Here is an 18,389-nt window from a genome sequence, read left to right on the forward strand (position 1 = left end):
TTCTAAGGAAGATATACAAATGACAATGTAGTTTCTCAGACAAGAAACTAGTCAGAACTTTATAGATGGAAGAGAGGAGGTCTGTTATGAATACAGAATGTTGCAGTTCTTGAAGTTGTAATCATTTGAAAAGCTGAAAACATGATTTAATTGAAATATAGGAGGTCTGCTTTGTCCTACATCTCAAAAGTACCATACAAATTGCAAATTGATATTGATTAGAGTGTTGTACACATAAAATCATCATTGTGTCAATAAAGTTTATATCTTCTCAAAACTTTATCGATCAATCTCTCTATTGACTCTTTAGATTGGTCAATAATGTTCTGAGAAGATATATAATTAATTTTTCATGAATTGACCAAATTTTCACAATCATTTTATGAGAAGAGTTACCGTAAGACAAAATTATTCTAACTTTATGGGGCAACAGTGTGTTGAATAATTCTGAATTTAATTTTTGAAAACAAAACACAATTAAAGCTTTTTCTGATCTTGGAGAAGGACTAATTTAGATAATTTGATTAATCATATACCGTTAAAAACTAAATGATTCATACCTCTTGTAAATGTCATGTTTTTTCTGTTTTTCTTCAAAAACTCAAGAATGAAAGATGGGCTGGTTGAAATAGCTCATTTGTTGAATACTTTGAGATGTATGTAAACTTGAATATGTCACATTCTCAAGAATCATAAGTCTTGACAAATATTTGTTGTCACATATTTTAAAAAAATACATAAGTTGGTAAGGGTATAAATAATTTAGTTGTTAACTGTAGGTTCTATGAATTCACGGTTGTTAATCGAGAGAAAAACATGTTTTCTAGTCTCACCTGTCACATTTAAGCCTATGGTAACATATATGTGCAATGGATCTATTCAAGTATTTATAGTGATTTTAGAAATCAACATATTTCGCAATATATCCTGTATAATTTTAGACACCTCAAAGGTTTTTATTATTATTATTATAGTTTTCCCTTTTGTTTTCTTTTGATAGCACACATCACTATGTTCCTTTTACTTTGTACAACATTCTGAAATTCCTCCAGTTGGCCACAAATGAATTTTTCAATAAATTTTTACTACTAGACTTTGTAAGGGGAAATTTAATCTTTTATTTTCTAAATTTGTTTTCCTCAAACTTATGATTTTTAAACATTTACTTTATAAAGTCCAGAGAGTTCCGCGGAACAGCATTCTATTTCACAGTCCAGTACAATATATCACGTTTGCATGAAAGTACCATGTTTGTATTTTCTTTTAGTCTTCAAGTGTGTGAAAAGCACAGGATAAACTCCAACCTACATGTACTGTATTGTGGGCATGATGATACATTGATGCCTTTGATGGCACAAAAGTGACAGTTCTTAATTGCAGGAACTAAATTGTGATAATACCTGCTACATGCATTTATCAGAAATTGACATTCCAATCGATTATGGAAATTGTGAATTGTGGTGCATTCCAACTAAAACAAATTTTAAAAAAATATATATTTACACATGTCAGGCTTGATAAAAACCCGATTTAAATCGGTTTCCTGATTTTTTTTTCTTCCCGATTTAAAAAAAAAAAAAAAAAAAAAAAATCATTTAAATTTTTTTTTTTTCCTTCCCTATTTTATCCTGATTTTCCCGATTTCCCTCTTATTATCTCTATTCTTCCCTATTTTTTCCCAATTTTGTCTCAATTTTCTTACTCGAAAGGGGGAAATGTTGTTATATGCCATTTTTTCCCCGCGAATCGTATTATTTTTTTTTACTCAAGGGGGGCGTGGTTGAGGGGAAAACAAAAAACCTATTTTTTTTTTAGTGCTCACTATCACCCTGACATGTTCTTGCTAATGGGAGAAAGCTTAGCATTAAACTTGTCATAATCTACAAATATCATTCTTTTGCAAATGTTTCACTCATTCATTTCTTGTTTCCATCCTGCCTTCAATATTTGGACCGATTTCTAATAAAATTCATAATTTCAGTGTACTGGTAGATGCCAGTACCTACATGTATGTCTTGTATATGGGGGGCACTAAAACATGTCCCCCAATTTTGTTTTTGTTTTTTTTGTTACTGGATTATATTCTCTGCCAATGTAGAGAGCCATTGACACCACAAAATCTCAATTTCCATGCTTCTTATGTTCTTTTAGTGCATTGTTGAAAATGTCTTGCCTTATGTCAAAAAAGGGGCTAATTATTTTGTTGCCGCAAAGATGTAATACAATGTGACTTCAAATGTACAAATGAATTACTTAATCGTAAGATATGTGTAGTAGCCACTGTAGAGTACCTATCTAGAATATATTTTCAACAGTCAAATTTGCATATTTATTTCTGTTGCTCTTTTTGTTGATTAACTTGATTGTTTTTCTTATATCTTTCTGATGTAAACGTGAAATAACTGTATGCCGTAACAATGATCTGTTTTGTACATGAACACGAAATATTGTGGAGCAAGTATTATCAAATGAAAATTCCAGAATAAAGTTGCAACTGATGTTGTTGATGTTTGATAATCCAACATGGTTTGCTCTGATGCTGCTGAAATTAGTGGTATCGATCATATTTGAATGTAAAACGCAATGATATGAAGCCAAAGAAAACTTGTCAAATTGTCATGTCAGCTGTAATCGAGTGACTATTATACGTATCAGGCATTAGGCTTAAATTTAGACCAAGTGGATATTAGCCCAAATGATCATTAGCTGAACTGGCAGGTGAACGAAGTGAAAAATCAGATAAAATTTTACATCATAAAGAGTAGAATATACTTGGGTAACCTTCAGCATCATTCAAATTTCGTAAAGCTATTTGCTTTCTGTTTGACTCTCATTGAAACGTACATGTATGTTATGGGAACAGTAATTAGTCTTTTCCATTGAAGTGGGTTGAATAATTGTTAAGAGAAGGAATCCATTGTCTCCCATGGAAGAAATTTATATTAAATGTTATCAAAGTTCCTAACATTCATGTTGTTATCTGCAACTGTACTTTGTTGCGAGAAGAGTGATGAGAGTAGCGAATGTATGAAATGTGAAAATATTGGGGAGAGGGTGATAGAAGAGAGAGAGAGAGATGGGAGGGGGAGGCAGATGGAGGAAGAGAGAGAGGGGGGAGAAAGAGACATTTGGTTTATTACAACTAAACCACATGAAATTAATAAAACATAAATTTGTTGCAAAAGGAAAATCACTGAGAGATGGTAAAATTGATAGCAAGAGAAAAGTTAAATCCCCCCTCTCAAACACTCAATTATTTTTCTCTTCCCTCCCCACTTTCTGTCTGGAGCACTGAAGTTATCTCCTACCCCCACCCCCCCCCCCTCTCTCTCTCTCTCCCCACCTCACCCCATCCTTCTCTCTCTCTCTCTCTCTCTCCCATCTTTCACACATCTTTTGCCTTTTCCATCCCTATTGGCCCATCTCTTCCCTACGGCCTCACTGTCTTTGTTACTGTTCCTCATTACTTGTACATAACTGGTCTCTTCATATCTGCATACCTCATTGAGATTTATAGATTCTAATAATCACACAAAAGTATTCAATGCAACCAAAACGAGTTATACAGTGAAACCTTATTATAAAGAGCACTGACATAACAAGTTATCTGTCGTAACAGGGTGATTTTGCTGGTCATAACTCTTTACATATATAGATATGTTTTTTACCTTGATATAACAAGATTCCTCATATAGCAAGGTAATTTTCATGATCCCAAGGACCTTGTTATAACCAGTTTCCACTGTATTACCAATAATGACAAAGCAACACAAACAATAGTTGGATATGATATTCAAATCTATTTATTTTGAAATGGAATCATCACTCCATATAGTTTTTGCATACACTGAGCAACACACACCACTATAATATATCCACATATCGTTTAATCTTCAAGAACAGTTTCTCCAGGCAAAGTTAATCCCTGGTCAACTTTAAATACAGATATACAATGTAGCAAAACACCTTTAACCCTGACTTGTAAAGTTGTGCTTTCAGAAAAAGAAGAAAAATGCCAGTAAATTGTACAGCTAAAACAAAGTAAGAGAGGTGAAGTCTTCATTGAACCGTTTGGTGAAAACTATTCACCGCTTTGTGAATAAAATATGACATGAATATATATATACACTGGTTCCAAATACCACTGATTAAAAGAAAATGTACACACACTGATATACCTTGCATACCTAATCAGGCAAATATGTTATTTTTCACTGTATCACCTGCTAGGAGCCAAAAGGACTCTAACAAAGGAATAACACCCTTCTGTCTCTCAACAGGCCATATTTGAAATGCATTTGGGAAGAGAGCAAGTAACATTTTATTTCTGCAGATACATGTGCTACGATATCATAGTTGAAGAAACACCCATGTCACAATTTGGTTTCAGTTTATTTTGGAGAACCAGTCTGAGTCCTGCAGCTAAAAAGAAAATGGATAACCCACATGACAAAACAGTCATAGAGAAAAGCACCTAAAAGAATGCCCCAAAATATAAGACATTGGAAGTAATATCAAACAAAGTAACAGATATAGATATGGTCATAACACAAAAATGGAAGTTTGGAATGAATTACAGATCATGATACTTGGAAATAAATGTACCATTGTTTAAAACTTTATCAAGTTCTGTTATCTAGCACGTTTACAGAATAATCATCAATCACCTTTTAAAACTTTATCGTCTTCTTTGAGTATATCTCTAAAGTCATTATGAGCTCGTAGAAAATAAACATGCCATATTTGCTTATTTGTTTTCATATGTTCTTCGCCATTCAGCAGGCCAATTGTTGTATAGATATATGATAAATCAACTCATCATATGCTTTCAGGTTAACGATCATTTATCACAACATATAAATATGAATACACAATATACTCAAAATATTTTTGTCAAACTATCATACATTAATAAAAATCACTTTAGTCATGGAGATATATTAGTGATAATGTGATGTGCTTTTTAAAGTGCAATAATATCTATTAATAAATTTAACAATTGGTATCATAATAGTTATGCAGTGATTGCATTATGTTCAGATGTGTACATAATTAAAAGATATATACCACACTTAGCATTCAGATGTATACATCCGAGTCAGTAGTAACTATTTAAATAGGAATTATAATAAATTAGTTGGAAAGACATAGGAACATTGGAATAATATGAATTTGCTTTGTACGTTAATGTGTGATATCATACACTAAAGGAATCCGTTGGAAGGGCTAAAAAAAGAAAAGAATTTAAGTCAATTTCAGCCATAGAACTTTGTCAAATAATCAATTATAATAAATGGAAACTTAATAAGTATTACAGGTAACATGAATTTACATATTGAAACAGATGACAATGTACAGAGGTTCAATTTTCAAAGAGAACAAGCAGACCACAGCTTTAAAGCTTCATATCTATTTTTTTCCTCTTCTATATCTCTGTTTATATCACTGTCAAAATGACTAAAAGTGCTTTAAATTACACAAATTTGTTTTCATATCTCAGCCAATTCAACCGAGAGGAAGATATGCTAAAGATCAGCTAGTGCATAAACTTATCAAGAGCCGGCAGTGACTTCAGACAACTGGAACACAAAAATCTGAAGCATACAACTAATTTGTTAGCGCCCAGTTTTTACATCAATAGAGAAAGGAGAGAGAGAGAGAGAGAGAGAGAGAAAGTGAGACAGAGAGAGAGACAGTGAGTGAGAGAGAGAGAGAGAGTGAGAGAGAGAGAGAGAGAGATGGAGATGCAACATCCATCGCTTGCACATCATAAAATGGAAACAGAACACATTTTAATACAAGGCCATAACTGTGATGCTAATGTCAGAAAACGTCACCAAAAATTGGACAAAGTCTGCCCTCTGTTGTCGGTGAATGGAATACACTTGCAATATTTGCATAGGAATTTTTCAATTCATTAAGAATCTATGTCACACACAGATAAAAAGCAACCATCTTCTTCAATCTACAAGCTTTCGAACCACAGAAAGTTTGGAACACACATTATACATAGGCAGACAGTTGATTCAGTATGCAAGTGCAATGCAATGCTTTAGAAGAAATATTGCTTTTTACCACAAAACAAGATTTATATCGTTGCCAGCAATGTTTCAATGATAAAGATTTGGAAGCTGAAATAAAATTGTTGCTTAACTGTTGAATAAAGCTGTGTTCAATAGTTTGTGATAACAGATGAAGTGCGCAGCCTCAAATACTACCTTAAACATTGAAATGTTTCATCAAAATTGTCACTGCCAATAATTTAAATAATGTATACTACAATCAAACCAGCTTTAGCAATAACCTGTATAGATCGACAACCTACGTATCAATACCACCTGTCTATAAAGACCACATTATTTCTTTTTCCCTTGAACAGTGTTTCTCGCAGAAGTCTGCATTAGGGAACCTGACAAAGAAACCTGTATAAAAAGACCTCTTACCGTAAAGACTGCTTTTTTTTCTTCTACCCTAAGCAGTCTCTACATGCATAATTATTGTATAAACCTCTGATCCAACAAATGTTTATGTTGGAGTCGAGGTTCTTATCTAGAGACTGACATAACGAACCCCAAGAGAAAAATGCCATACACTACACATCAGAATTTTGTTATTTTTAGGACCAAATAGTCGTGTTGCACAGACATTGGTAACAGTGGAATCAAATTAATTGCATTTAATCATAATAAAAAAGTACAGGTATGGATTTTGACATGAGAAGGAATGTGTTGCTTGCCACAATGTATTTGTCACAAAATGGAATCACATCAACTAATATCTTAACAGAAAGGGAATGCAAATATCTTAAAAGTGGAATGATAAAAAGAACCCTGGAAAATATCTGGAAGATATCTGGCATTTGGTAAGACATTTAAAATAATGTTTAAAAGGAGATGTTTCCTACCTCAAACTTATAATGCGTCTCAATTGACAGGAGTATGAAGATAACTTTGCATGTTGAATAAAGAAGCTTTTATATTCAATGCTGCTTGGCCCCGTAACATAAAACTTAATAGCAATTGATTGTACAATTGCTTTTTGCGATTGATTGCATTGATCACAATGTGCCATCAATCACAAAAATCAATTATGCGATCAACTGCTAAGTTTTGTGGTACGGGACCTTGGAATGCTGCTAAAAAGAAGAGGCTTTTAAAAAATTCAAATAATATTTGGCATCACAACACACCGGAGTAATACTTGAAATATAAATAAATACTGAATAAACTCAAACAAACACAAAATAAGTACAAATCCTAACATTCATAACTATGATTATAATGAATAAAATACATACCATATAATAGGAAAAATAAAAATAAAAATATGCCAGCAAACTTAATGCACACTTTAAAGGTGACAATTAAATAAACAATATTTTTTCACAAAAAGCCTTTTGCTGGAAATCCCTGTGCAGCAAATAAATAAACAAACATGAAAATTGAATACTACTACTTTCAATTTTTTCATTGGTGATGGGCTAAATAGGTATGCTATGCAGACTCAAAATCCATCTAAAAGTCTATGAATACGACGTAACCTTTCGGTCTTCTAAACTACACATACAGCAACCATTGCAATAGACTTCAGCCTTATAGTTATATGTTGTGCAAGTAAAAAGAAATACACTAACAAGGGCTGCACAATTATGCATTTTCTGCTATTCAGCTGTAATATTGCCAATTTGGCAATTATCGTCATCCCCATAAAAATACCATTTTCTGTTCCTGTAAAGGAAACATTAGCTACAGCTTGTTTGCTCGCTTACCCAGCACTGATATAAAAACACTACTTCTTTTGAATGAAAAAAATGGATAAAAGACTTGCGTTATGCAGGACATAATTAATGGAATCGCCTTATTTTCAAAATGTTGTGCCATATAATATTGAGATTCAATCAGAGATTTCTTCTGGTGTTAACAAGCCCATCAGGACAAGTTTTTATCCTCATCATTCACCCTATTCTAAATGATACCCATCTGAGTTATATCGTGAAATCATTTAGGGAAATCATTTAGAAAGTTGTTATAACTTCTACTGAACAAAAAGAACATTGTGTTCATTGCAAATTTGTTAAGCTGCTTTCTTATACCCGATTCAAATTAATACCAGCAGATCTGAAAGTTTGAGTTGTAAATAAATGTGATGACATATCAAACTAAATTCACAAATTTTCTCCATAGCATTGTTTAAAAAATGGAATGGAATATTATTGACTTGCAAATATTTGGTCAAAAAAACAATGTAGAATATTGAAAAAGTGACACTTTCTATAATGCTGTGTTGACATCATGAACTTAATCGACTGGTGATCCTTTGTGATTCAGCAGGACTTTGTCTCGAAGTTGTTGTAGAATTCTGTGACACTGTCCTGACAGACTGGCGATCCTTTCTTCCACAGCAAGAATACGTCCCAAAGTGATTGTACAATGCTGTGACACTGTCATAGACTGGTGATCCTTTCTTCCACAGCAAGAATACGTCCCAAAGTGATTGTACAATGCTGTGACACTGTCATAGACTGGTGATCCTTTCTTCCACAGCAAGACTACATCACAAGGTGCTTGAATAATGCTGTAACATGGCACTGTCATGACAGACTGGTGATCCTTTCACCTACAGCGAGACTATGTCTCAAAATGCTTGTATAGCGCTGTGACGTAGGTCATGACAGATTTCCAGTCTGGTCTTTCCAATCTCACCATGTCATCAATGTCCTGCCAGAGAAAGAAGAAACACATCATTACATAAACTTACAATTCAAATTTCATCTACACTTTTTTTGTACCTGATAATCTGTCTATTGGCTAGATATCTTTGTCAATACTTTTTAAATTTCCAAATTTATTTGGACAGGTCATGAGATTATAAAGTAACTGTTATTATCCCTAAATGCATGAACATTTATATACCTCTTAAATGAATCTATGCATGCTAGATAAAATCCATAAGTACTCTCTCTAAATGAGTATGAAATAATAGAAAATACTCCTTTTTCATAATCTTTATGTCTCTTTATCTTGAGCGCCACCTCAAGAAATACAATTTATTTATGAGACACCTTAATTTGTATTTCTTATACAGTCAAACCTGTCTCAGTGGCCACCTCTCTATACAGGCCACCTGTCTGTATTGGCCATGCATTTTATCTCCCTTAAGAGAGAGACATGTGTTGTGGAACCTCTATAGAAAGGCCACCTGCCTACAGTGCCACTGTTTCTGTTTTTCAATGCGTGGCCTTAATAGACAGGTTCGACTCTACAAAGGAATGGAGTATATGTCCCATAGTACAGAACATGCCTAGTTTCTCACTTAAAAGATTCATATATTTCTATTTTGTTTACATTTAAACTTTTACTCCTCCATTTCTTTCATGGTTTGTTTTCATCAAAGAAGTATTCTGTCAGGGTCAGATCAGTTTGCCCTTCAGTATCACTAGGCCTGTCCTCATCAGCTTGAGTTTGCCGAATCACCCACTATTTTAACTATCCCGAATCACAAATTAACCAGTTAATTTGCGCCCTCATCAGCCCGCAATTACAATTAGCGGGATATTTGGTCGAGAAAATATCCTAAGAAATCTTGTTTCCAAAATACCCCGCTATTTGGGAAATAGCAGGTTAATTTGCGCACGTCCGTGCTACTTTGTGATGAGCGAATCAGTCTGGTTAAGACGCAATTTCGAGCTTCGGGATGATATCCCAAGTCTGAAAATAGCGGGTTATTTGGCAAACTCGAGCTGATGAAGACAGGCCTACTCATGGACTTTTGGCTGTGTATCTACATCAAGAGGCAAAGGCAAACACATCATCCCCAACCCCAATAGCCTTGACAAGCACTACATCTTACCAAAATGGATGATATCTCTATCGACTCTCCTGCTACGAAGGCCACAGTAAAGTTCCTTTTCTGGAAGGAGAAAAATGATGATAAAACTATTATTTGCATGAAAGAAGGGAAATATAACTCTGATATTCCAATCAGGGAGGTGTTTCACAAAGATCCCAAGTCAAACTTAACTCCAAGTTCGACTTAAACATTATGGAGAGCCATTTGTAGCCTTAAAATAAAATATATTAAAAAGCAAATATAAATTCCACATCAAGAACATGAAATCTTCTTGATAATAGAAAATATGAATGATTTGAATCAACACTTGATGCCTTTTAAAATAACTTTTACAAAATATTTTCAATGATGCAAACGGCTTTCCATAATTGTTAAGTCCAACTTAGAGATAAGTTCAAATTAAGATCTTTGTGAAACACCCCCCTAATGTGATTAAAATGCACATTGCAGGAACCCTGGGATAAAGATATCTCATCAACGCTCAATTCTGAAGGACTGCTGGGACAGAAATAGGCATGCACATTCCCAAATTTTGAGCTTCTCCTTCCTTAAAGCCCGTCTGAACTAGTTTGGCCAGAAGGGATTAGACCTCTCTGCAAGGTCAGTGATAGGTGGTTATCTCATCAAATTAGCTCTCACTTAACATAAGAAAAAAAAGATCATGGGGGACCAATGGTCACTGATTAGTCATTGTTCGCTATATAGAGGGTGCTAGTTGCTATAAGTAGTGCGATGGGGCTTTAAGATTCTTATCTAAATTTTTCAGACAAGAACAGGAGCATTGGAAAGCATTTAGAGAATGATAAAATCAAATGATGGATAGTTGAAAGCTAGTGGAGAACATATCTGCAAGAAATCTGCAATACATTTCAACGACAAAAAGTATCTATGAAGGACATTTGTAACAGAAATAAACATGAACATTCCTTAATATCTCTGAGCTCTAGCTTCCATGCCATTGCATAGATCTACATTAGGGTGCGTTCAATCAACACTTTTTCACCCAAGAAACACAATTTTCAAAGACGTTGAGTTTATAACACAGTTGAAACGGTTGAAAGCGTTTTTTAACAGCATTTTGATTTGTGATTCATGTTTGTGACTCTAGCTTTTAAAAATTGTTTGAACGCACCCCTACAATACATTATCCGAAAAGGAATGCAGCTGGGAGGTAACAGAGATGGAAGTTATCAAGGAAAGAGATTGATATCTCAAGGAGGAACAGGAAGATGAGGGGATAGAGAGAGGAGGTGCAGCCCTTAGGGATTACAACAAGGTCATTAGACTGAATCATAGAGAACATTCTCATCTGAGGTGACTTTGCATTCAGTCTACTAGAAATTGCTACATGTAATAAGAGGCGTATCTAGATTTTGAAACGAGGGATGGGGAATCCTTCTTGCATGGGGGCGGGGAGGGGGGAGGGGGGGAGGGGGGGGGGGGGTTGTACTGTCTGGACAGTCCCACACTCTGTAGCCCATTGCAAATTGTAGTATATTTTTGTTCCTGGGTGAATAAGTTTTCATACTTTGTATTCGCACCCTCAATGTGCCCCCACCCAAATAATGTATTAAACCATGCACCAAACACAAACATTTACACCCTGGATGCATTTGGGGGGGGGGGGGGAATTCGGCATGTAGATTGTATTCATATTTACCCAAGGACCTCATAGGTTTCAAATTGTGCTTAATGCTACGGTCACAAAGGTTTGTACGGGGGAATTCGGCATGTAGATTGTATTCATATTTACCCAAGGACCTCATAGGTTTCAAATTGTGCTTAATGCTACGGTCACAAAGGTTCGTACGAACGAAATTTCGTACAAATCTCTGTTTTTCCATTGTCTTCCGGAATTTGCATTGTCTGAAAATCGTTCGTACGGCGTTCGTAGCAGTTCGTAATGGCATTTATGACCGAGGCTTTAATTAGTACTGGTGCTATCTCCCTACTACCCAAGATCTGTCTACAGATAAATTTTCAATAAGGGGATCGGAAGTTGGGGGGGGGGGGGGGGGGGAGATCATTTACAGAGAAAAACAGTTTCAAGATGTCTGGGCTGAGATAATAGAGTGTTCAGTACTCTGTATCCATAGCATGCTTGGGTGCCAGTGCCTTACGGATTATGTGACTAAAAATGTGTGAAATCTGTGGATTTGCAGACATCCTTTAAATGGCCTCTAACCGGTGAGCATGAAATCAGGCTGAAATAAGCTTATCCTGATTATGGTCTGGAGAGGGCAATTGTAGCTGCTAATAAGGTTATCTACTTGACTCTGTACTGAGGACCCTAGAGATCACACTGAAACGAATCTTGGCAAGTGCAAAAATTGTAGATTGGAAACAATAATGATGTGTATTGCATTTTTAGCAGTGTGCAGGGATGCCAGATAGAATCGACCAGAGGACCTGAAACTATGGCCAGGAAATAAATCGTCAAGGCCTAAATTCAGGCTTTTGCCTGAAAACTGGCATCTCTAAGTATGAACTACAATGGAAAACAATGATAACCAGTCATCATGATTAAAATTGAAATTTGCATTTTTACTATTCTTACTACTTTTAAGTACTATTTGAGTAGGAAAACTGCTTGTAACAGATGACCACTTGTTTCATTTAACAACAAAAAATGAAATGAAAACTTTTTAACTTATGCAGAAACACAACCAATCTCTCATTGAAAGGGAAATATATGCAGGAGCAGAGACTGAGTGATGTTGATCTGTAAAGCTCCAAAGATCTTCATTTGAAAATAAGAAAAAATATTCTTGGAAGGAAATCTCCCTTTCACAATAGCATTACTAAAGAGCGCTAATCAACAGAAACTAAGTCTATTACCGGTTCAGTTCCCCTTCAAAGTTTTGGATTGACCGCAAGCTCAAATGACAATTCGAATATGGGTATAAATAGTCTTTACTGAAACGGGAGTGTCGTGGTCGAGTGGTTTAAGGCGCTTAACTGGAGATGCGAAGGTCGAGGGTTCGAATCCCGACACGGCACTAATAATATCCTTTGGCAAGATATTTACCTGCACTTGCTACTCTCCACCCAGGTGTCAAATGGGTACAGGTAGGAAGAAATTCCTTGAATGCTTGAGCACCTTTTAATGGTAGCTCAGTTAAAGCCGGAGTAATAATATGATTGCAGGGCCCTCAGAGAGAACCGTATGAATACTGATGAGGCTACCCTGGGTAAACAAGACACATTATTATTATGATTATTTACCTTGTCTTGATTATTGAGTTCATTCCAGGGTATCATCTCAGGCATGTAGCTGTGTATGATAGCACAGAAAGCAAGACCATCGTTCCAACTGCTACTGAAGTTCGTCACTTCAACACCCTATGGGGGGAGGGGGGGGGGGGGGGGAGAGAAAAAATTTGGGATACTTCAATCAAGCTTCTTGAGGAGTATTAGTTCATATATCTGTTTTATTTCATTGTTCTATCTTACTTCTGTTCCTTGTTTATAATGCAGATGTTTTTTTTTATCATGTGATCTCTTTCTTTTTGTCCACAAGTGTGCATTGAGCATTTTATTTCAAGTGGAATTGGCAACTCACAAATCTCATATACTACTCTCATTATTATTATCATCATCATCATCATCATATATCAAATAGAGTATGTAGAGGTGTTAGGGTCGAGTGGATCACAAGATCCGCGGTTCGAATCCCGCCGCAGCACTAATGTCCTTTGGCAAGACATTGATCTACATTCACCCCACTCGACCCAGGTGAGGTAAATGGGGACCTGGCAAGAATTAATTCCTTGAAATGCTAGAGCGTTGTAATGGCAGCCATGCTAAAGCCAGGGTAAAAATCATGAGTGGTAGTTCCAGGGGCAAGTCGTCTTGATATCATCCAAACAATTTAATCAACTTACCTTATAGCCATGTGTCCTAGCCTGGCACCATTTGAGTAAGGCATTTCTCTTGGAACCACCTCCTTCATATTTGACTAGCATAGACAAAGGGTCTACTCCCTCCCTGCAGAAAAGAACATCAAAATATAAACTTGAGGGTTCGGTGACACAAAGACGTAAATCCATTTTTTGCCAAAATGAGTATTTGATATAAAAATGTTCAGAAAAAGGTGGGCTTTCCAGAAAACACAAAGACTTAACTCCATCCAACACCCCATTGAAGTCAATGGCTAGTGAAACATAGACTTAACTCCTTAAGGCCCAAGTGCTCAGTGACACATAAACCACTTTTTCTCGAAATGGAGTTATGTCTTTGTGTCACTGACCCCTCGATATCAATTGTTTGAGTCAGGAGGGGAAATAGATCATAGTTACATGTGAATTTACTAGAACAATTCACAAACTTTTAAAGTGTATCACCAACATTAGGCTCAAAGAACTATTGAAAATTAACACAAAGCTCAAAATGAAAATAAAAGTGGTAGGTGAATAATAGTGATTGACTTTGCCTATGTTTTGAATTTATTTATTGCAACATCACTTTGTACTATCTTTTGAAGATTTTTTTTTTTTTCCTTTCTGACAATTTAGCAATTTACTGAACTCTGAGTAAGACAACTCACATTCATTTCGAGGAAGGGATGATAGATGTATAGGTTGAAATGATGCAAAAACTACTATATCAATTGCAAACAGATCTAGTACTGTGATTCTGCCAATACAACTATAAAATAAACCTACGTTGTCTTCCTGGCAGTTGGTGACTGGTTTCCTACTGAGTCTCTAGGTGTGGGTGAATCACAGGAGTCCCTCAACGATGACGACGACGATGACCTGCGCCCCGACGAGATGGGTTCGTTGCAAAGAGATTTAGCCCTTCTCGCGGTTGGCGACTCACTGGTGTCTCTACCGCTGGGTGTTGAGCGTCTGGTCGAGAAGTCTCTACTCCTGGTAAGGGCATCTCCAATCATCTGCCGTGCTTCGTTGCGATTCGACGGTTGGGACCTGGAGCGCCCAATCATGCTGTCATCGATGGCCCGACCGGAGGTAGACATTGACAGCTTCTGAGCGTCGTGGGTGGTGATGATGGTCGTGGTAGCTCTTCTGGTGTATAGAGGTTTAGAGTTCATACTCTTGGTTATTGCTATGGTGGTGTTCCGCCTCTCCATTGGAGGCCTGGTGTTGCTGGTGAAGTTCATGGGGACAGGGGAGGTCCCTGTGGGACTCGTAGGAGCCTTAGGTGCATCTGCACCAGCATTGTTCTCCAGGCTCTTGATGATATTCTTCACCGAGACTTTCCCGTTACTGAGTGTTTTACGAGAAGTGCTACCACGGACAATGTCCTTCTCTGAGGATTTCATGATGGCCTGCATCCTCTGGCGGATCTCATTCTCTGTAGGAGTGCTGCGGGGAGGGGCTGGAGAAGTCGGGGTAGGGGGTTTAAGCGTCCTTTCAATCTTACGCAGCCTCTCCACTTCAGCGGACAGGCTTTTGATCTGGTCATGAAGCTCCCCTTTGTCCTTCTCTAGCATTTTGACCTCGTTTTGAGCTTCGTTGCGGTAATCGTTGGCAATCACCACAGCCTTCTGCAGATCCCGCTGGAACTGCACCCATTCTTCTGAATCGCGGGCACTTGTACGCTTCAGGTCGATCAGATCCCTACCCATATTTTGCTTCTCTTCCCGCAGGGTCTGCACTGCCTGGTTAAGGTCAGCAATAGTGCTCAGATGCTGTTGCTTATCGTATTCTTGCCGCTCTACAGTCTCCTCCAACTCTATCACCGTTTCCTTGAGATTAATCAATTCCGTTTCCAGTTCTGCTTTCTCGGTGTCGAGCTCGCGAATCATGACCTGATACCTCTCAACCTGTTCTTCAAAATGATTCTTACTGGATTCAAACTCATCCTCTATCCTCTCCAACTCTTCCTGGAGTTTCTCTGCATGGTTATTGCTTTCTTCCAAGGCACGTGCAAGCTCCTCACACCTCGATTCTGCTGTGTCCGTTTTCAGTCTTCCATCTTCCAACAACTGGGGAAGGTCCAAGATCCCCTTAGGGTCCGAGTACCGAAACAGCTGATTTATTTTGTCCTTTTCAGCCCTCAAAAGGGTTTCGCCCTTCTCACGCTCAACTTCCAAACTGGACAACTTGCCCTTAAAAACAGTTATCTCTTGTTCTAGAGATTTCCTTGCAGCGAGAGCACCTCTAAGCATGCCCTCCATCTCCAGGAGTTGGTACTTGAGCTTATCGACTTCTGACTGAATCTCACTATTGTGTTCCTTTAAAAGAATTGTCAGCTTCTCCTGCTCTTCTTTACTTCTGGCCATTCCTGAAGCCTGGTCTGACACAGCAGTTCTTGGAGAAGAGTCGTTTAATTCCTCCAAATTATAATCTATTTTTTGCTCATCACATATACCTTTGAAATGCTGTACAACCATATTCATTTTCTCTGTTTTGGACATTTGCCTATAGAGGGCTTCAATGATCATTGACTTCTCCTCACTGAGTTTATCTGTGTCTAAGGTGAGGTCTGTCACCTGATCCTGAAGGTCTTTGAGTTCTTGAAGCGTTGCTTGCAACTCCTCATTGACAGTGTAATGGTTTTCCTCCATCTGAAGGATCCTGTCATGCAGGTTTGCCATCGATCCTTCCCCATCGCTGCTCAGAATATCCCAATTGCCATCAGACATGTTCGATGGCTCATCCGGAAGAACCACCGAACCATCTGATGAGGACGACGGAAAGCCAGGTAGGACTAGCTCTCCGGTGTGGTCAGCTATTATGTAAGATGAATCCCTCGTGGATGATTCCTCCACGGCTTCCGCCGCGCCACCTTGCACACGCTCCTCCAGACCAGAGTTCCCGTCCAGCCCCAGGAGAATGGCCTTCTCGCTGTCCGTCTTGGAGACCTGCGTGTCTGAATCGATGGTCTTCATGCGGTCTTTGAGGACACGGTTCTCATGGCGTAGGATCTCCATCTGTTGCCTCATGAAGTGGTTCTCCTGCTGGGTCTGCTGGAGTAGTTCCTGGATCTCATTCCAGCCCTGCTGGTTGGCATCGTTCTTCAACGGTGCCTGAGTCATTGTGGATGATGGCGTATTCTGCATCGAAGCCAATGTTGAGAATTCCTCTGCAGAATGTAAAGGCCTTTGATTGAAGACTCTTGTCAAGTCTTTTCTCAAGCTATAGCTGCATCTTTAACATCTGCTATGCATGTCTTCAGATGTCCTGCAAAAGAGAAAAAAGATAGCAAATCCATAAATACAAGGAATTTCACAATCTATCCAAAAAAAATCGAGTCTAAGAAGAAGTATACAGCTTTAAAAAAACATGTGTATTCCTACCAAAATACCAAATGTTAATAAGAACAACAGTAAAGCAGAAGAGAATAGAGTAACAAATGAAGTTTTAGAATTCATTCACTCGTATCATCTACACACTTCTTGAGTATAAGACAAAAAAAGTTGAATATGAACTTCAAGATGGAATTACCTCCATATTACATTATCGAACTGCAATTACTTTCAATTCACAAAACTCAAAAGGGATTCAGAAACACTGTCCCACATACATGGATTTCTGGCAAAATTACAGCAAACTACCAAACTCCTAGTATTAAGTCCACGTGTATCTCTTTGCCTTTCTTCAACCCCCATGCCAATGTTTAATGCATGATTCCTATTCACAGCAGGAAAAAGCAAAATGGGGCATTGTTCGGGATCCCAAGAGTAAAAATATTATTCTTATTGAAAGTTGCAATTCACATTGGAAGCTTGTCATTTTGATAAGCTCTGTAGGGGAGGGGGCATACAAGTTGTAAAGGAGAATAGTCGCAAGACGCTAAGGAAGAGCAATTTCTTTAATAGTGAAATTGAGTCTCTTCTGTTTGAGTACCGGTACCACACACATAGCCAACTTAACCCTTGTAAGACCCTTGGGTACATGATGATCTCGTGTGTTTTTAGCCACAGGGGCGTTAACTCTGTGTTAAGGTGAATGAGTGAACGCCCTTCTGGCTCCAAACAGAGGATACAATGTAAATGATACAACATTCCTAGGCATGAATGTTAGTCATCCCAAAGTATAAATGTCCTCCAGCAAGTTCAGCGGTGCGTGGTCATTTTTTCTAGGAATAGAATTTCAGGGTGTCAATATTCATCTCAGTTCTTCAATCTGAGAAGTAACCAAGTAATTTCAAGTGTGTTTCAATAAGATTGGGGTATTGCCTTGGAGTACAGGACTGAGTAGATAATCTTTCAAGAACATCTATCACAAACAATGAGTTGGACAATCCTTTGCAAATGTGAAAGACAAATTTCTCACAATCATACTTGTAAGAGAGGGGAAATGGTGCAAATAATTACGGTAAGTTATAGGCCATTTTCGTAATCAAATTTCATGCATAAATCTTTGTTAAGAGCCATGTTACAAATGATTGTATTTCAAATGTGAATTGCACATGTTACATGTTGTGAGGTAGGACAAGCCATATCGTTAGATACATGTATGAGGCACTTTTCAACAAAGATTTGTGCATTCACTTTTATTACATTAAGAAAATGGCCTATTTTAGTCTGTGGTATCAATTGGATTATAATATTATTCCAATAGTTTGGTATA

General features: G+C 37.4%; 1 protein-coding gene across 3 annotated transcripts in view; it reads right to left on the reverse strand.

Moving 5' to 3' along the window:
- Positions 1-3,780: 3,780 nt before the first annotated feature.
- LOC583396 (cytospin-A) overlaps positions 3,781-18,389 on the reverse strand; it is a 41,387-nt gene continuing 26,778 nt past the window's right edge. For all 3 annotated transcript variants that reach the window (XM_783305.5, XM_011667678.2, XM_011667679.2), the window contains 5 exons: positions 14,514-16,997; positions 13,734-13,836; positions 13,075-13,191; positions 9,850-9,909; positions 3,781-8,717 (listed from right to left, as the gene is read on the reverse strand). In XM_783305.5, coding sequence (XP_788398.4) covers positions 8,628-8,717; positions 9,850-9,909; positions 13,075-13,191; positions 13,734-13,836; positions 14,514-16,876 — 2,733 coding nt within the window. In that variant the 5' untranslated portion in view covers positions 16,877-16,997 and the 3' untranslated portion in view covers positions 3,781-8,627. The remainder of the gene's footprint in view (positions 8,718-9,849; positions 9,910-13,074; positions 13,192-13,733; positions 13,837-14,513; positions 16,998-18,389) is intronic.

The sequence above is a fragment of the Strongylocentrotus purpuratus genome, unplaced genomic scaffold (assembly GCF_000002235.5).
Source record: "Strongylocentrotus purpuratus isolate Spur 01 unplaced genomic scaffold, Spur_5.0 spur5_scaffold_2, whole genome shotgun sequence".
In the NCBI taxonomy this organism is placed as follows: domain Eukaryota; kingdom Metazoa; phylum Echinodermata; class Echinoidea; order Camarodonta; family Strongylocentrotidae; genus Strongylocentrotus; species Strongylocentrotus purpuratus.